At 40.5% G+C, this 21,375-nt stretch overlaps 1 protein-coding gene across 2 annotated transcripts in view; it reads right to left on the bottom strand.

Annotated features, from left to right (window-relative positions):
* Positions 1 to 21,375, bottom strand: part of DOK5 (docking protein 5) — a 154,018-nt gene that overhangs the window by 82,455 nt on the left and 50,188 nt on the right. For both annotated transcript variants that reach the window (XM_080814655.1, XM_080814656.1), the window contains exon 2: positions 2,639 to 2,746. In XM_080814655.1, coding sequence (XP_080670781.1) covers positions 2,639 to 2,746 — 108 coding nt within the window. The remainder of the gene's footprint in view (positions 1 to 2,638; positions 2,747 to 21,375) is intronic.

Genomic DNA, 21,375 nt, shown 5'->3' on the forward strand with positions numbered 1-21,375 from the left:
ACTGATCAACATTAGCGGTCACACACAACGACTAGACAGGACAAGAGTATGATGGTGTCTCAGTCCATCGGAGCTGCAGTAATAAATTACCTCAGATTGGGTGGCTTATAAACAACAGAAATTTGTTTCTCACAGTTCTGGAGCCTGGGAAGCCCAAGGCAGAGGCACCGGCAAATTCAGTGTCTAGTGAGGCCGCATTTCCTGGTTCCCAGATGGCTGCGTCCTCCGTGGAGGAAGGAAGGAGGGAGTCCCCTGGGCCCTCTGGTGTAAGAGCACTAATTCCAGTCATGACGACTCCACCCTCACGCCCTAACCACCTCCCAAAGGCCCCATCTCCAAATGTCCCCACACTGGGGGGTTAGGTTTCAACACATGAATTTTGGGGTGACACAAACATGCCATCATGTGGTGGCAGATGGTGAACTGTAAAGTTACAGCCTGCTGAGGTTCTCAAGAGAGAGCTGATGCAGAACCACAACTTCTGGCCACTTAGGAGATGAAGCCTTTAGATGACCTTGTTAATTATAATGAGAAGGAAATAAAGAACAATGAAGAAAATAGTCAATCAGAGTAGGAAATGTGGTCCCCAGGATTTGATGGACCTGAGAGGAGGAGGGAAGGAATTGAGATCAGTTAAGGAACAGAAACCTGGAGAAGGCTCTCCTTTTGTCCTAGAGATTAAAAAAAAAAAAAAAAAAAATACCCCTCGGGGGGTGCCTGGGTGGCTCAGTTGGTTGAGCGACTGCCTTGGGCTCAGGTCATGATCCTGGACTTCCAGGATAGAGTCCCGCATCGGGCTCCCAGCTCCTTGGGGAGTCTGCTTCTCCCTCTGACCTTCTCCTCTCTCATGCTCTCTCTCACTCCTTCTCTCTCAAATAAATAAATAAAATTAAAAAAAAAAAAATACCCCTCGGGCATTTTGAGCTCCCTTATAAGGCAAGGCCTCTCAAGTAAATATGAAGTAAGCCATTCCCATATCATTGTTCACCACCTTACTATTAGAGAAGATACTGGGTACACGTGGGATCACTGGGACATAATACACCTGGTCCAAAATGTCTGGACACCAAGAGTTTCAGGAGGGAGTTCCCTGGGCTCTCTGGTGTAAGAGTATACTAATTCCAGTCATGACGACTCCACCATTACAGAAATACTGAGACTGGCTCAAGATTATTTGCAAGGGTTCAATGGTGTGCTCTCACTGGCTTCCTGGATCACCGCTCCTATGTAATAGATTTGCAACCCAACAACTCTTGCCTGAGGACAAGCACCCTTATCTGAATAGTGGAAATGCGTGGCACAGGGAAGAGAAATGATGGAGGAAATTCTAGACTCCTAAAGAGGTTTCCTTTGGTTCCTTCTCCCTTACGTTAATGGTAGGCTGGGAAGGAAGCTGACCTCGGAATATGGAGCTTCCTTACGAGACGGTGGGGAAAGAGTTCACATGGAAGGTATAATTCTTAACTCCCTTCCCTCCTTATCTCAGAAGTCTTGCTCAGTGCTTTTTCTTCCCTTATGTGTGTACAGATGTGCCTATAAAGCATGGCATATGCTTTATTTCTCTAAATTGCAAAGGAATACAGCTTGCCCTACTGCTTTTCATTATTGGATAAACCAAGGTGTCAACAACAACCCCTTAATAAGAAGTCATAAAGTCGCCACCTGTGGAGAATTTGCATAAAAAGGAAAGATCATTCAGTTTCCATCACCTAGCCAAATTTCTGTGCTAAGGAATGTACTGGTTTCACATAAAATTTTAAAAGGCAGGTAGCCCCACTCCTGACAAAATCTCATCAAATAAGGATCAGAATCTCAAGATTGAAAACTGAAACATTAAAATGTTCTGTCCTAAAAGTAAACATAATTCCTCCATAGACAAGAGTAGTGTTTTCCCAAAATAGAAATAACCAGCACCTTGGGGGAAAAAGAAGTTAAACCATGCATTTTTATATATTTTCAGGAAAATAGAAAAGACACAGGCCCATTAACAAGGGCCATGAAAAACATCGCCCTGTAGAGAGAAAGACATGGTTAATTTGTAAATTCAAGTATGCCTTGTATCTTCCCTCATTTTCTACTCCCAGAGGATGTATTTTAACACACAGTTCCTATTTTTAGTGAGGAAAGCTGACGACCATTGTTCAAACTGCAAGACTGAATGAAATTTAGTCATCCAGCTTAAAGAAAAGGAACTAATGAGTGGAACTTCCCGCTCCTTCGCCATTCACCCATTTTCTAGGTTCTTGCCCTCACGCTCACCCCCCATTTCAAGCACTAAATAAGGATCTAATCTGTTTCAGGCACTAGATGTGCTCGATACATGGAGACTTAATCTTTACTGTGAGGGGGATTCAATGGTGGAGTTAGGTTTACTACACAAATTGAAAATTCAAAAAGAACATGGTGAATTCTATACTACAGATTGGAAAAACAACAAATAGTACGAAATCAGAAGAGTAACTTTACAGTGGTCCATTATTTTAAACAATTAACAAATAGTAATTTAGAGATGTTTTGTCCTTGGACAAAGTATTATTTGTACTTCTGGTAAATGATCTAGACAAGTTTTCAGATTCAATGAACTCGGGTTACCTACTTGTGAACAGATCTCTAGAAAGCCACAACAATCAAGTTTTACCTTATGATAACACCTAAAATACGCAGCACGTTCATCAGAAAATTTCTCCAGTCTTTTTGGACCTTTGCTCGAAGCTTTCTTGAATACTAGCCAGCATCGCTGATATATCTGGGAAGAAATACAAAGACAGAGTTCAGCATCACCGAGTCAGATATTACTGACATTTGCATATAAATGTTTTCTTTTTGAGGTTTTCACCTGTAATGTGTTCATAATCCATAAGCCTGAGGCTACCTTGGGAAAATAAAATTTTAAAACCCAAAATTGTTTCCACAACAGGCATATTATGTCATTCAAGAACTGGAATCCAATCAAAATGAATATTTGAGGGCAAATTTCTTAACATTTCAATAACAGTATCAGTAGCAACATTTCAGAAAATGTCCCAGAGACAAAAAGCCCATATTAGCACAAATAATATAGGCATTCATGGTACATGCTCTTATTTCAAATGCAATTAAATATGGAAACCATGGGCCCAATATATGCTGAAGACTTCATTGTCAGCCCTAGAAAGAGACGACCCCTATGTGTCATAGGACATCCCTCATAACTGAGGTTCAATAGTTGGACCAGACACTAGACTAGCTAATGACTGATCAAAATCAACCAGATTCTCCCTCAGAACACCCAACCCAGATACTCAGATTACTGAGGTACAGGCTGATTTGAGAGGTCCACTCTAGTAGGTTATAAACAGAGGTTGGCGACCATATTGAATCATGTGCCTAATATGATTTTGTAAATTTCGTTTTGTAAAATGAACATTGAACTCCACTCCACGTTGAAGTTTTGCTCTGAATACAGAGGGTAAGGCAGTGGACCTGGTACAAAGAACTAGATAACTTCTCCTCCAGGCAGAAGAGACATTCTAGTCCTTTGTAATCTTTCTGTTGCTGACTTCTTCCGGTTTCCTTAGAAATCATCTGTGTCCCTTGCAACCCACCACCATCAACAGCACTCTTAACTGAGTGAGGCTGAATGGAGTTCTGATCCCAGCAACCAAAGCTACCTTGATGGGAATAACCAATATAGACTAAATTAGACACTAAAATATTAATCATACCAAAGAGAGGAAAGTGCAAAGAGCTAGTGAGTAAATGAAAAGCAATGTTCTCCATAAGCAAAATAAAATGAGATGATTTAACCCAAAATTTAATAAGGATGTACATTAACGATAATATTCACTGATAGCGGAGATCTGAGTGGCACTCTTATACTTTGCTGGTGACCTCTAACGGCCACCTGACAACAAATATGAAGACCCTTAAGAGAATAAGAATTTATCCTAAAGAAAAAGCCCAAATGCAGCCCAGAATTGACAGAGGAATTCTGAATTCAAGTGCAGACATGTGGGTAAGTATCCAATCACAATTATCTCCCTAATCCTTAAATCACCTTCTAAGTACCATGTTTATGTGGCTTTGTATAGTCAACCCATAAATAAATTTTATGCACTATAAAGCTTAAGAACCTCTGAGCTACTAAGAAGAAACAAAAAGTCCACGTAAAACATTTGGCCATTCAAACCATAATCCATTTAAAATGCCTTCTACAACTTTATTAGTAACTGGCAGGTGTTTGAGGAATTCAGGTTTGCTACTACTTGTCTGCAATGCTGAACAGATTCTGTTTTTCTCTTTTCACTCAGTAAACTAAACATTCATTAATCGTTTTGTAAAATGAACATTGAACTCCACTCCACGTTGAAGTTTTGCTCTGAATACAGAGGGTAAGACACATGCCTCATGCTGTGGAATGTATAATTCTAGTATTATTATTTAAATAATAATAAATAGAAACTACTAAAGCCTCAATAATAATGAAGGACCAAGTTAATGACAGTATTTCTATTACACAAGTTAAGTATGTGGTACAAATACATATAATACAATATAGATGTATGCACCTGTAAGATAATATAGGTAGTCATTGTATTAAAAATGTATTAGTATGAATAGTACACACAATACACATAGGAAATTATACTACACCAGTAATACGTATGTTAACCTATCTATAGGATACCATAGGTATATCATTTGAAATAAATTTCAGAAGGAATTTCTAATGACATGAGAAAGAGGGGTTTTTTGTTTAATTTTGTTTTGTTTAACAAAAATTGGTACTGTAAACTAAATGAAAGAGAATTATTAGTTCTTAAATATCCAGAGGTACCAGTAAAATAGTACAATTAAAATCGATTTTATTGGCTTCCATCTCGCATAGTCATTGAACTTACAAGATATATAAAAGCACGGAGATGGAAACAGAAAAGTAATTCAACAGAGAAAGGGTAACTTTTCAAACAAATGGCACTGGAATAATTGAATATCTGTAGGGAAAAAAACCAAATAAACAAAAAAGCATAACAAACAAACAAACATCTTAACCTAAAATATTCATTTCAAATTCAAAATAGACTTAAATATAAAACAAAACTATAAGACTTTAGGGAAGGGAAAAAAAAAAAGACCATGTTTAGGATCATGGTCTGGACAAAGAATTCTTAGACTTCACACCAAAAGCATAATCCATCGAAGAAAAACTTGCCAAACTGTACCTTCTCAAAACTTAAACTTTTTCACAAAAGATTTTTCACAAAATCTTTGTGAAAAACCCTATTAAGAGGATGAAAAGACAAGTTACAGACTGGGGAGAAATGATTGCAAACCATGAATCTGACAAAGGATTAGTATCTGGATACATAAAGAACTCTTAAAACTCAACATAAAGCATCAAACAATCCAATTACAAAATGGAAGGAAGAAAATCCAAACAAGCAAAAACCCTGAACACACATTTCACTGAAGAGGATGCACAGATGATGAAGCAGCACAGAAAAAAAATGTTCAACATTATTAGCCATCAGGTAAATGTAAATTAAAACCACAAGGAAATATTACCACACATCTATCAGATTGGCTGAAAAAAAAAAAAAAAAAGTACCACCACCAAATGTGAAAAGGATGCAGAGAAACTGGGTCTCTTATACTTTGCTGGTCAGAATGTAGAATGGTACAGGCACTCTGAAACACAGCTGGGCAGTTTCTTTAAAAACTAAACAAGCAACGTATGACCCACAGTTGCTTTCTTAGGTATCTATCCCAGAGAAATGTGAACATCCCCCCCACCCAAACACACCCACACATACCCACACACAATCTGAACATAAACGTTCACAGCAGCTTGATCCGGATCAGCGCAAAACTGGAAACACTCACATGTTCTTCAGTGGACTAAGGTGGTACATCCATATCATGGAACACTACTTAGCTACAAAAACAACTGAACTATCAATACTGCAACAGTATGAATAACTCTTCAGATAATTATGCTGAGTGGGATGGAGGGGAAAGCCAAACCTAAAAGGATACATACTATATGACCCCATTTATAGCATTCGTGAAATGACAACATTACAGAAATGGAGAACAGATCCGTGATTGTCAGGGGTTAGGGATGGGAAGCGGATATATTGACAAAAGGGGACCAAGAAGGATCCTTGCAGCAAGAGGACTATTCTGTGTCTTGACTGTATTAATGTCGATATCTTGGTTATGATGCATTATAGTTTTGAAGACGTTATCAGCATGGAAACTGGATAAAGGGTACAGGATTTGCATAATATTTCTTACAACTGAACATAAATCTACAACTATTTCAAAATAAAATACTTAAAATGTTTACATGGAGAGTTGTAGAGATAATTAAGCAAAATCTTAGAATTACAGCCTAATTTAATAACTGTTATATACCAGTCCTCCTTCGGTTGCTGCCAGATCACAGTCTAATTAAACAGTGGACTAAGGAACTTTAAGAAGCCAAGTTGTGAGAGCCACTTATAAGAGTTCAAACATAAACTTGTTCTCAGGATAGTGAACCCACCACGAAAATTAACATTTTCAGTCCTGTGGCTGACACACAGGAGTCTTACCAACATCTTACTCCATGTCTGAATAATGGAGGAGACAACTGTCTCCCTGAAAACTTGATCACCGCCAGAGGACTGTAATTACAGCAGGAGTAACCGTCACTCTGTTCCCATAAGGAGTGCAGAAAATAGGCTGTCATTCTACAACCGGCCACTCCTTTCTTTTGTGCGTGCTTCGGAAAATGTTTTAGAAATTGAGCATGCTAACGGTACGCAAAAATGTATCCACTGTAGCAAAACATTATTTTCACTTTGGAAGGTAATTTACATTTCCTAATTATGCCTCAACTTTCAGACTCACTCTTGAATACCATTTCTAACTTCCTTTTATACTTGTTCATTTTCTCCACAATCAAACCAGTCTTTTCCTGGCTTACGTCCAAACGCTGTCGAACACAAGCTAAAGACTCCTCGAATTCAGCACGCCCAATAATGCCCACCTTTGATCCATCTGTAGTGGGCTTAGGAGATCTTTTTCATTTTTCGTTTTTCTTCTGTTTTATTAAGTAGTAAGGGCAAAAGTGCAATGCTACAAACAACTGCAAAAATACTATTATATAAATTCACATACACCTACGGGTGGGGAAATCACCGTGGAATAGATTACATCATGTTGGTTCATCAGAAGAGAAGGAAAAAATCAAAATCTGGCTTATGAAAAGGCCGCTCAGGATGTCTGTAACGTACAAGCACACGGTACAAAAATAATGCAAAAGTTGGGAGCCATCGTGCCATCAAGGCCATTCCTCATTCTGCCAGACATCACGCATCAGTGATTCTCAGCACTGGTCCAGCATCACTCAAGATAATTGTTAATTATGTAGATTCCTAGAGATTAGCCAAGGTCTACTGACTCAGAACCTCCTGGGGTGGGGCCAGACAAATTTGCTCTTTAACACGTTCCCCAGGTGTTTTATTTGTAATTTGCAAACCCCGGGCCATAAATATTCATAAAGATGCACAAAACACAGTGCTTCCCACTTGGGACTGCCAACGAAGAGTTCACCAACAAATGCTCCACGAGGAGGGCCTCTGAGATGTGTGCTTTCCCAAAAGGAGCACACAGAGGCCTTTGAAGTCAAGCAGCGTGAGATGCTGTCATGAGTTGAAGAGAGATAAAGAAGCAGAAATAAATCTGTTGAGCTCCGAGGAACTCACAACTTCACAACTTCACCTTTGGACACTCTCTGTCCTAAGAATTCTCGGAGAGCCACCAAGTACCTGAGGATTAAAATCTTACCCTGAATATCTCAGTATGCTTCCATGGGAATGAAACAGGACTCCCTGAACATGGTCACGTGGGACTCGCTGGAGTAACAGACATTGTTAAAAAGATGACAATTCGAGAACAATCCCACTCAAGAGTTTATAGCAGTTTTTTTTCATCTCCTTAAAATTAATTCATTCAACCATCTCCTTCGTATTTTATATAGTACATCGACTTACCATCTGTAGCACTTTTTAGTTAACGCTTTTCTGTCAATTGATTGAACTAAATTTTTTTCTATTTAAAAGAGGAAATTTTTATCCCAAGGATAACAGTTAAGTGTAGTTCTCACTAAACATAAGGAATAGATTATTCTAATGATAAAAATACTGTTAGAGAATTTGATGGTCGAATACATTTCATCTTGAAATAGCTCACCTCCCGCGCATCAAGGTTCCACGATCTCAGGACTAGTGATATTTCAGGCAAGTTATTTCTTCGTAGAGTGATGGGGGTGGCGTGTCCTGCGCGTTGCGGGATGTTTAGTAGCATCTTGGGCCTTCGCCAACTGAAGACCAGCACTGCACTCCTCCTACCCAGCTGACAACCCGAATTATCTCCAGACATTGCCAAGGGTCCCCGGGGGGAACAAGTCAGCACCACTACTAGAGACAAGTGTACGCCGATCGGAGATTGCACATTTGAAAAATATGAGGCTTTGTGAATATCTTCAAAGTCCCGGATTTGGACAAGTTAATCTGCGTGAGCCACTGCTGAAGCTAAAAAGATAAGCACATCACACAGCTCTGACAACCTGGGTGGAGAGACACCAGATTTAGCAGTTACATGACAATTTCCTTCAGTGTGCACCTGCTCGTTATTGGTAGTGGCCTTATTACATCTATTTTCAGCCTTAAATTGTCACCAAACCCTATATGATTTGTACTGTTTTTTTCCATTGTCTTTCTTGAAAATTGGATACCCTTAATAATTGCTTAGCTCTGGTTTCAAATCACTGACACTTTTACTAGCTTCTTCTCCTAACAAAAAACAGTCTGGTAATTTCACCGAGACTCTCAGGGCCAACAAAGCAGCCGAAACAAGTAAGAATTTGTTTTGATTTCCTAATTTTATTAGCAGTTCGTGACAATGGGTTGAACAACAGAGGCACAAATAAAGCTTCTGGAGAACGTATGGACAGTCATAAAGGTGACAGAAAGCAAATTTTGGTCACAAAATTTCTGTTAATTGGAAATTATATACACCTCCATGTATACTGAAGAAAAATTCAGAAAGCCTATGCAAGATGTGACCACTTAGGTCTCGATGGTCCATTACAAGTGTCAACAAACTTTCTGTAAAGGGTCAGAGGGTAAATGTTTTAGTCTTTGATGATCATAGGTCTTTGTTGGAGCTACTGAACTCCACAGTTGTAGCAAAAGGTAGCCAGAGAGTAAGTAGAAATGAATGGTGTGGTTATCTTCCAATAAAACTTTATTAAAAAAAAAAAATCAGGAAGCAGGCCATGCTGCAGTTTGCCAACCTCTGGTCTATGGCCGTATTTGTCAACTGTTGAAGCTCACGTGACCTTTTCATGAAGCTAAAAATCCATTTGTCCCTCAAGAGAAAATGAGGAGGGAACCCAGCCCAGGTGAGAATCCCTAAATACTCTCCATCTCCCCACAAGCCCAAATTTTACTTACATAAAACTACATTATAAATGTGGACATGATGCTTTTACTACGCCTTCCGCCACCCTTCTGAGTCCTGTCCACTGTCTGGGATTTACCCCTTGACAATCAATTCGGATGCTGTCCTGAAGAGAGTTCTCCCAGGCACCGACATAGCATCCCCTCTTAGCCTTCAGATATAGTTAGCTTTTGATCATTATCTTTGTTGTGAAGTCAAGGCGCACTCTGGGAGAAAAGGTAGATTTTCCATTTTGCCAACATCCCCTCTCTCTAATCAGGTGGGCTCTTTTCTGCAACTGTCAAGATACACCCTCAGCCACACACTGCTAAATTAACCTCACTGCTCACGGGCTAATGTTATTTTTACCTCCTCTCCAAAACAAACCAAACGCTCTTCTCATCCAGGATCTTAATATCAACACGTAGCACCCACAGAACCTTCCCACTGCAGAGTGCGGAGCCCTTTTTGTGCATTCTCTTCTCTCGTTAACCCCCTCCCCGCCCAGCCCTGGGAAGCAGGTGCCCCACTGTGCCCACTATATAAGGACAAGGCCTCAGGAAGGTTACTTGCTAAGTATTACTTCAGGGCATGAAGCTAGCAGAAAAAAAAGCCAGGATTTCACCTTTGGTTTGCCCTGCTCTGGAGAACAAGCTAACCATTACCCCAGGAGTTTTCCAGAAAAGTTGGGACTCCTAGAGGCATACATTTACGCCAAGGGTCGAACCGTCTGTATGAAGTTTATTTTCAAGCTTATCCCAATCTAAAAAGAGACATTTCGTTGTAACCATATGCTCTTTCATCTGGACGACGACTTTATAGCTTAGCTATTTCAGAGTGACATTTGCATTGGTAATGTCTCTGGCACCAAGTGTTCATCTCCAGTGATGGTTTTTATTTTATTTCTTTTTACTTTTTTAATTTTTTTAAAAAGATTTTATTTATTTATTTGGCAGAGAGAGAAAGAGAGAGAGAGAGACAGCGAGAGAGGGAACACAAGCAGAAGTGGGAGAGGGAGAAGCAGGCTTCCCGCTGAGCAGGGAGCCCAATGCGGGGCTGGATCCTAGGACTCCAGGATCATGATCTGAGCCGAAAGGCAGCTGCTTAACCAATGAGCCACTCAGGCATCCCTCCAGTGATGGTTTTTAATGGAGCATGTCTGCAACTGGGGTCTTAACATCCCAGGTTAGGACTCAAAGGTATCCTAGCAATTCGTATAAAGTGTTTGCTTTTTAAAAAAATTTCACAATTTAAAATCTTAAAACATTTCCACAGATTTTAAAAATTAAAAAAAAAATTTTTTTTTAAATTTCTCTCTTTAAGTGACAAAGTATTCTGTATGCTTGACCGAAGTCCAGAAACCCAAACAGGCCAAAGTATTTCTAACTACATTAGAAGTACCTCCTTTTTTTCTTGGCCTTCCTTGCCTTGCTAAACTGCAACCTCTTATTCTCAATTAGTTACGGGTGCTGCTAAGAAACACCCCGACCGGCTGAGAAACTAAGAAACACCTCCTCACAGGCACCTGCAGTCACCGAGCTGGGGCTGCCCCAGCCCTTCACCAGGAGCGCCCGCCCCTCGGCTTGGGTGCATGACTCACGGTCAGTGACCAGCTGCCCACGACGGTCTCGGGCTCCTCCATCACTTCGAGACGGAGCAAATGCCAGTAGCTAAGGATGGCCCCACGGCCACAGAGAATAGTGCCCCAACGATGCAATCCAAAGACGAGGCAGGAAGGAGCCCAGCAGATAATCCCCGCTCTGTCCTGCCTGCCAGGGTCTGCAGAATTCTCCTTCCACACTGTGAGAGCTCTGGCCTGGATGATCTCTGAGACCAAGGCGGTTCTAACTTCCCAGTTCTACAAACGACTATCTTTGTGGGATTTCAGAACGTGATAGATGAAGCGTATACAAGGATTTCTTCTGCACCTTGGAATGGTAACTTGTAGGCTGCTACCAAGCCACTTCCTAAAATAATGAGCCGGTTCAGAATTATGTATTTCATGAAGGGGAAAAAATGTTAATGAGTAAACAACATGATCCCATGCCTATCATTTACCCATACCTTTACCTGTAAGGAAAGGAATGCTAATTTGGAGAAGATTGCACAGTGGGTAGCAAGGTACATTTTAAATTCACTGCAAAGAAAAAGACAGCAAGAACAGGATAATTAATCATAAAATAAAACTTGTACAAAGAGGATTAAAAAGCCTTAAAAAGCATCCACAGGCGATAAATTAGCTATGTCAGTCCTTTGCTGATGGTGAGGTAAATTAGCACAAACTTTCCAGAGGCAGAATTATGCCTACCCTTTGACCTGGAGATATTACTTCTAGGAACTTCCCCCCTCGGGGAATAATTAAGGAAATATGCAAACATATGGGAATAAGGATCTTCCACATATAAACTGGAAATACTCTCAACGTTCCACAGGGGCTGATTTAATTAATTATGGCATGTCTGTAAACTGGAAATTGCTATTATTAAAAATGATATTGTCACATAATATTTATACTATAGAAAATGCTATTAGTAAATTATTAAGTTTAATAAGTAGGCTATTCCTGCTTTTTAACCTGTTTCTACTCCAGTATACTTTTTTTAATTGGCATCCCTTTGTTTTTCCTTTTATTTTATTTCTTTTCAGTGTTCCAGAATTCATCGTTTATGAACCACACCCTGCGCTCCATGCAATCTGTGCCCTCCTTAATACCCACCACCAGGCTCACCTAAGCCCCCACCCCTCCTCCAAAACCCTCAGTTTGTTTCTCAAAGTCCACAGTCTCTCATGGTTTGTCTCCCCCTCCAATTTCCCCCGAAGTCCAGTATACTTTTATTCAGTCGTGTTGCTTAAGATTGTGGGCTGTATTTGACCCTTCCCTCTAGCCCTCATTCAGACAGACAGACAGACACACACACACACACACACACACACACACACTCATACATGCAATTACTGGGGAAAAAAATCCATGCTTTTATGGAAAACTACATTCCTTAGCACATACACTTGCAGGATTATCTGTTTCAGATTCTGTGGGTGCTATTCTGCATCTACATTGTAGATAACTCACAGAAATGCAACATAATTCTAGTCCATGAAGAGGCAAATTCTGTCTGTCCCATGAAGCAGAGGTTCAACTCACTTCCTTCCCCCACTGCCAACAAGGCAAGGTTCTGCCTCCTTTCCAACATTCATTTTACTTTGCACATAAATGCGTGGGTTCTCCGGGTTACTCTTTGAACTACTCATAATATTCTGCTTTGTTCTTTCATTTAACTAATGAGCTAAAGCGGGATGCGTAACGTGTTCATTCTTTGTGATTTTACCAGCTTTGGAAAATCATATTTTAACACAATCCAGCAACCTCAAGTCCCGTGTACTTTCCTTCTGGCTAAGCCGGGAATGTCCTTAGTGCTTGGCTGGGCATGGCCACACTGACCCAAGGCACCACCTCCTGAGGTTCAGAGATCCCCTGCTTCCCTCTGGCTGCATTTCAATCCATTTCCCACAGGGCATCTGGGGTGATCTTTTAAAAAGTTAATCTGAGGGCATCAATCTGCAGCTTAAAGCATTTCTGTGGCTGCCTGTTGCCTCTGGGGTAAAAACCGAAGTCTTAAGACATTCCAAAACCTGCAAGAACTAGCCCCTTCCTACCGTTCTAGCCTTATTTTGCGGCTTTCTTCCTCTTCTATGTTCTTCAGTTGTAAATATGCAGACACGCATAGTTTAGCAATGATCAAACAAGTCATACGTAATTGTTAAAAACTCTCATGGAATCAGTTATCTGCCACAAACGGTTCTCATCACCAAGGGAAACTCTCTGGTTGTCCGTACAAAGCCGGCCAGTGTCAGGAGAGCCAACGCTGAGAGAGGAAAGTTACGCCCCCTTTCCTTCAGTCTCCAGTTCCTCTCTGTTCTCCAGTTCGACAGGGTGAGAGGGGCCGAGGGGTGAGGAAGATGGAGAGGAAGATGAGGAACAAAAGAACCGCCTCAAGAAGCCATAGGCAGCAAGAGTCATTTATTTAGCTTCTATTTTTAACTAGCCTTTTAGGAAAAAAAAAAACCAAAAACAACAACAAAAACTAAACAAAAAAACAAAAAGCACACACTATCCAAAAAAAAAAAAAAAAAAAAAAGAGAGCAGAAAATCTTAGCTTCTGTATGGGCATGTCTGGGAGCTGATATCAATCATTAATTCATCAGACAAACATTTCCTGGGCACCTACCCCAAGCGCGGCACTGTCAGGCACTGACCAGGGCCACGGCTGTTAAAACAGGGAGAAGTCGCCGTCTTTGCTGGGCTTACAGGTCATCGAGAAGACAGTAAGATGTGTGTGCCTGCGCATGCGCATACATTGGCTTTTTCCCTGAATGAGATGAGAAGTGAGCTTTTTTTGAGTGGAAGTAACATAATCTGAAGTATGGTCAACAGACTGGAGGGGTCTGAAGGCAGGAGGAGGGAAACTTTAGGATCTACTGTAATAAGGCCTGAAGGAGAGGATGGGTCCCGGGGCCAGGACAATAGTGAGGCAGGGGTGAGAAGCAGTCAGAATCGTCATCTGGTTGGAAGGCAGAACCAGCAAGATTCACCGATGGGACTGGACTGCACATAGGGAGAGGAAGGAGAGACTCAAGGATGATTCCAGGGTTTTTTTTGTTTTTGTTTTTGTTTTTGATTCCAGGGTTTTTAGCTCAGGCAAGTAGTATGGAATTCCCAGCAGCTGAGCAAGCCTGCAAGGAGATCAGGGTTTGTAAAGATGTTGTGGAATTTGGTGATGGATACAATGAGTTTGCCATGTCTATTAAACAACTAAGTTTATATTAACATTACATTATCGAACATAATGAAGAGGAAGTTACATATACATTGTCTACATGAGCCTGTATATACAAGATTTTATTCTATTATAAAATGAATTAATAGGGGCACCTGGGTGGCTCAGTGGGTTAAAGCCTCTGCCTTCTGCTCAGGTTATAATCCCTGTGTGGGATCGAGTCCCACATCAGGCTCTCTGCTCAGCGGGGAGCCTGCTTCCCTTCCTCTCTCTTGCCTACCTCTCTGCCTACTTGTGATCTCTGTCTGTCAAATAAATAAATAAAATCTTTAAAAAATAAAATAAAATAAAATAAAATAAAATGAATTAATAATACCATCTTCCCCATAGGGCTGCATTTAAAGTGCTTCCGTTACTTGGGGAGCCCTCCAGAGCAGTCAGTAACTCACCCCACCCAGTTAGGGGGTGATCCGCCTGCAAACAAGGACAACACGCATGTTGGTCCTTTCGTTTACTCATTAATTTTGTGAATATTTGTTGAGCATCTACTATGCACCAAGCCCTATTCCAACACCGAAGAAATGGCAGTGCACAAAGCAAAGTCCACGAAGCATACTTTCTAGTGTACAGAGACAGATAATTAAGTCTCCCTGACCCTAGAACAATGCCTAGCACACAGTGATAATAACAAGAGACGACATTTGTGGAACACTGTCATTTGGTTGTATGTATTCAACTAAGTATTTGGTGGAGTTAAAAAAGAAATGATCTCATTGTGGCTTCCAAAGTGACTTCCAGAGCAGTCTTTGAGTGATCACCAAACCCACAGCACCAAGACCAAGGTCCAGGTTCATAGCCTGTCCCTACACAATTGGACTCCTGCCAACTTGCGGGACCTCATCTCCCACCAGTTCCTGTTTCATGCATGACACACCAGCCTCCAAAATGGTACATGCCATTCTGACAAAGGATGAGAGAACCTGCCAGAACTTTCTTCCCCACACCATTCAGGTAGCTGCTTCCCTTTATACTTTGGGTCTTTGGTGAAATTTCTCTGCCACTTAACTACTGTTGCGCAAAACTCACCACAGAGCTTAGTAGCTTAAAACAATAACCATGAATCATTCCTCATGAATATGACGGCTGATCTGACCTGGCTTCATTTTTTCATCATGGATGGGCTCACTCACACGTTAGCAGCCAAGTCACAGATTTTCTTGAGTGTGCGAGGCGTGACTCAGCTCTGTCTTACATTGTCTTGGATTCTCCAACAGGTTAGCTGGGGCTTATTCTCCTGGAGCAAGCAGTAGTCTCAGAGAACAAGCAGGAAAATGTAGATGCTTTTTATTTTTTAATCTATCCCTTCATTTGGAGATAATCGTAGAGTCATATGCAGTTGTAGCAAATACTACAGAGAAATCCTATGTATTTTTAATCAGTTTCCCGTGAAGGTAACATCCTGAGAAACGTTAGTACAATATCCCAGCCAGGATGCTGACATTTCCTACAAGACTGGAATCTTCCATGTCGCTCTTTTATGGCCATACCTACTTCCTTCCTGCATGACCCCCTCCTTAAGCCCTGGCGACATCTAATCTATTCTCCATTTCTCTAATTTTTACACTGTAATAATGTTATATTTGGGGCACCTGGGTGGCTCAGTCAGTGAGGCATCTACCTTCAGCTCAGATCGTAATCCCAGGGTCCTGGGATTGAGCCCTGCATTGGGCTCCTTGCTCAGCAGAGAGTTTGCTTCTTCTCTCTCTCTCTCTCACCCCCTCTGCCCCTTCCCCCACTCATTCTATCTCTCTCTCTCTCTCTCTCTGTGTCTCAAATAAATAAAATCTTGGGAAAAAAAAAAAGAATGTTGTATAAATTCAGTCATTCAGGTGCTTTTGGGTTTGGCTTCTCCCAGTCCGAAAACTTCTCTGAAGAGTCATCCAGGTTTTAATTCTCTCTGGTAGTGACATACCATAGTTCTTTCAGCCATTTACTCCTTTGAAGGCCAGCTGGGTCATTTCAAGTTTCTGGCTCTTGTGAACAAAGCTGCCATAAACATTCACACACAGACTTTTGAGTGAAGAGAAGTCTTCATTTCTCTAGGATAAACTTCATCACCCTTTATGTACTTATACTTCTCTGGCTTATAATTATCTTTTTAAAAAAATTCCATCTACATACATTGAGAACTACACCAGAGCAGCGTTATAATCTTTGCTTTAATCACAGAATATAATTTAGAACACTTAAGAGGGGCAGGAAAGCCTATTGTATTTACCCATATTTTTGCTTATTGACTTATTTCTTTCTCCCAGATGTTTCACTCTTCTTTCTTTTACCCTTTCCTTTCCATTTAGAAATATTCCTTTAATTATTTCAGAGTAGATCTGGGGACAAATTCTCCTAGCCCTCTTTCATCTGAGAATGTCTTGTTTCCCCTTCATTCCTGATGGATGCTTCGTAGGTGTAAGAATCCGAGTTGATGGTTGTTTTCTTCAGCACCTGACAAAGTGCACTTCCTCACGCTACTTCCTGTCAGACATTCTTTCTTCAGGACTTTTCTAGTTCCACCTTCTTTCTAGGCTCGGATGGTATGAATGTTAGATCCTTTGTTACGGTCTCACAGGTCCCTGAAACTCTGTAATTTTTTTCCAGTCTATTTTCTCTCTGTTGTTCAAATTGGGGTTTCCTATTGTTTTATCTCTCCCCTATCACCTCTATTCTGCTGTGGAGCCCATCTACTGAATTTTTAAATTTAATTATCATATTTTCTGTTCTAAAACTTTTACTTGGTTCTCCTCTCAATCTTATTTCTTTTGGAAAAAACTCTTTCTTTACTGAGACGATCTAATTTTTTCATGTGTTTCAAGCATGTTGGTAATTACTCGTGGGAGAATTTTGATCACGGTTCCTTAAACATCGTTGCCACATAAATGTAGCAGGCCTGTCATCTCGGTGTTGACAAGCACTGTCTGAAGTCTCCTGACTTCTCTTGGTGCACCAAATACATTTTGTTATGCAAGTGTGGACATATGGAGTGTTACAAGTTTCTGGATCGTAGTTAAACTGTCTATTTTAGCTGGCTTCCTCCAACCCCACTCCAACACGGGAAGAGGTAGGAGGCAGCATGTGCCTCCCTGTTACTATTGGTCAAAATCCAGGCTCCCAACTTGGAATCGTTGAAACGTGAGGGGGCCCTTCCTTACACCTGAGTTGGGATGAGAGTTCTGAGTCCTCATGTGATCTTCATGCCCACCGCACTGGGAGTGGTCTCATTGCTACTAGGTAGTAGTCAAAGTATGGACTCTCCCATAGGCCTTCTCTGACACCACCCTAGTGGGGAAAGAGATAGGACCTCACTGTAGAAGTCCAGGCTCCCCATGAGGTCTCTACTGATACCATGATGGAGAGAACTAATTATCAACCAACGGGGAAGAAAGTCCTGGCCCCTGACTTGGCCTTCATAGACACCACTTCACAGAGCACCTTGTTACAGATGAAGGGGATCACAATATACTACCCTAAAACATGCCACTTTGGCATAAGATTATTTTGAGCCGAAAGTAACTGAGAAACAGCAGACACAGGAAAAGCTGTCTGTATTACCCCTTTCTGCCTAAGAGAAAGGCATAAATATCCCCTTAAAGGTGACATAAGCCTATATTTTTAGGTGTTTCTGCGTCTTGTGCCAGGAAGACCAGAGATGGCACTGTGATGAATCTGTATATCAAACCTTACTAACCCTAATATACTATACATTTCCTAATCACCCTCCCCCAATTTACCATCCCTGGCAACTCAAATCCCCTTTATCCTTTGTACAGTCACTTCTCCCCAATTTATCACCCTCTGTTAAAATGGTATATAAGATGTCAAACCTAACCATTTCTTTGGATTTTTACTTCTTTTCTGTGATGTCCCCATGCATGTAAAAGTATCAATGATATCCGTATGTCTTTTCTCCCATATACCTGTTTTTGTCAGCTTAATTCACAGTGCCCAGGTACAGCAATTAAGAGGGTATAGGAGAAGTTTATACTCTTCTACACATTCTCTCAAGGGTTTAAGTCTACGATCCTTATTCTACCTTCACTGGCGTGGGTTGGAAAGCGGCCACAGTCTATTCTATGGGGTTTGGCTAATGCAGGGTAGTTACTTTCCAAAAGTTTTCTGTATTGCTGGGATGCCTCATTTCCTGGCCTTTGGCTAGTGGGGAAAAAAAAAGGGGGGGGGTTTTGGGGGGGGGGCTTTTTTGTCTGTACCTATGGGCATTTCTGGCATACTCCCTTCTTTAGCTCTAAGTCTAGCATATACGAGGCAAAATGAAAACCCAGGAAAGTCAACACTGTGTTGTTCCCCCATCCTAAGTTCCCTACCTTGCCTACCTTCTCTCCACCTTTCAGGTTCTCAGGTTTGATTGACATATAATGGCCAGGGTCTTAGTTGTACTTAACAGGAGAACAGGAAAAGGTATGCCTATTCACCTGCCCCAGCGCAGAAGGTAAATGTTTTTTTATAGCTTCTGAATAAAATGATTTTATCAAGCCTCTGCCTGTATTAAGTTTGCTAATATTTCATCCCCCATGGTCAAATAGGGCAGACAGGGATAACAAAGTTTCAGAGTAAAAGTCATGGAAGTAATTGAGACCATCAATGGACTCACAATTGACCACAATGTCACCTCCGCAGAGGCAACTTCCCACCTCCCAAATCTACAGTACTCTCCACCCCCACACACGCAAACTTCAAATCAGTATCTGAAATTATCTCCCTCGTTGATTTTTCCACTATTTACATGGAATATAGAAAAAAATTACATTTTATCTTAATTACCTTGAATCCTCAGGGCCTAGGAAAGCATGAGGCTCTCATCTCTTTATTTTGAATGACTGAGTGAATAAATAAATGAGCAAATAAACGAGTGGAAAAAAGCCACACTCAGAACTCAAAAAGAGATTTCTAGAATTTCATAATGGATCTGACATTTCCAGACCAACCTTAACATCTTTAAGCAAGAGACAAAAAAAAAAAAAAGTCCAGGTTATTTAGTATACAAACATTAAAATGATATTGAAGGACAGTCTTTTCAAAGAAACAATCATATAATCACATTTTTCCTTAAAAAGTGCGTTTCACAAAATGTTACTTTCTGTGCCATGGAGGAAGATGTCAGTCGCTCTTTGTCATGTCAGTGTTTTCAAAAATCAAGGGTTTTGTTCTAAAACCACAGAACCTCAAAATGACTATATTTCCCTATATACTAAAGCAAATATGCTCCTATAATTAGAAACAGGCTCTAACCAAACTGGAAAGAGATCAACCCACGATGGCAAAAATAAATACATACATACATACGTATGTAAAAATAGGGGTTTTCATTAAAAAATGCTCCATTCTGGAGCACTTACTGTAATGATTTCAGAAGGAAACATTTCAACAAGGCTTGGTCCTCCACATTTTTGGGACAACACTGAGTAAAAGTCATTCTGTGAGAAGGCTCAGTACAGAAAATTAGAATGTCACTCTGCAAGAAAGGAAGAGAAATGAATTCCACGGTTGAGGAGGCATTCTTCAAAAAAAAAAAAGAAAGAAAGAAAGAAAGAAAGAAAAGCAACCCAAAAAGCCCCACAAGGAACAGACGTTGCCAGAGAAGGGCAGAAGGGTGAAGAGTAACAGTCATGTTGTAAAAAATTCTGAGCCAAGAATTCATGAGCAGGAACCCCAGGTGGCCACTGAGAAATCCATCACAGATTTTCACGGGAGATTTATAACAAAGAAACATATTTGCAAATATTATTCTTGATGGGAAGAGATGTGAAATTGACAGCACTGGCAAGGTGGTTAGTTTGTTTGGGGCTTTTTTTTTTTTGGTTTTGGTTTTGGTTTGGTTTTGTTTACAGATGAGTGGTATTTGAACACTGCCAGCGCATTCAGGGTCTGGAACACATCCTCATCCTCATCAACCTTCGCTGAGCATCAGCTACATGATGGACAAGAATGACCCAGGTGTCACCCATGCTGAGTGAGCTAGGGCCTATTAATTTTCCCTTTCTACGGGTGAAAACACTACAGCTGAGACTGAAGCCATGTGCCCATGGCCACAGGAACATACTAGCTAATGTAATGTGGAGTCAACGCTTGCAATCAGGTCTGTCTGCCTCCCAGACTATGATCTGCACTGAGCTCAAATCCCCAACATCTGAACAAAAGCCACACTTCAGAACCGTCTTTATTTTATAGCTGCTTGTCCCAGCACACTGGCCATTTCCTTTTCGAATTCATTCTTCAGGGATTGAAGTTACTCTTGACAATAAAGTGACACGTAGCTAAGCCATTATCAGAGCTGTCAAAAAAATGAGATGATTATTAAAGAAGTTATAATACAGGTGCTGTCCATAGACACTTGCTGAAAACAGCATCTGTGGACTTACTGTCTCTAAAATTATAGAAGTCAATCAGAAGATAAGTTTCATCTTTTAATCTTGACATTTCTTTAAAAAAATAATAATTTATATTGTGGACTCAATCTAATAATAAACAATGATCAAAAAATAAAAAAAATACTGGTTGCTGTATCATAAATTCAGTATTAAGAAAGATACAACTAAAGCTCTAAAAATAGGAAGTTTGGCATTAATCAAGGTTAATAAAAATACCATCAGTCTGACTTCAAGCAAATAACTTACCCTTTTGAACTTATGGGTTTCCAGCTGTTAAATGGTGACACTAGTACTTTATGCACAGGTTTGTGTATACTTCTAAGTGTTTAATTAATGTTATTATTATTTTGTTCTTTATATATTCATTTAATTGTGTTTTATTATTTTATTATTACCATTCATATGCATTTAATTATAACAAGTTAGAAAAAGATGTTCAAAGCCATGATTATTAAAATTCCGTGAAATGGCTTTTTACTATATATCACCTAGATTACAAAAAAATATCTAGGGGTGCCTGGGGGGCTCAGTGGGTTAAGCGTCTGTCACGATCCCAGGGTTCTGGAATCAAGCCCGGAGTCAGGCTCCCCGCTCAGCAGGGAGTCTGCTTCTTCCTTTCCCACTGCCCCTCCCCCTGCTCATTTTCTCTCTCCCTCTCTCTCTTTCTCAGATAAATAAACATGTTAAAA

The sequence above is a fragment of the Martes martes genome (assembly GCF_963455335.1).
Source record: "Martes martes genome assembly, chromosome: 9".
NCBI lineage: Eukaryota > Metazoa > Chordata > Mammalia > Carnivora > Mustelidae > Martes > Martes martes.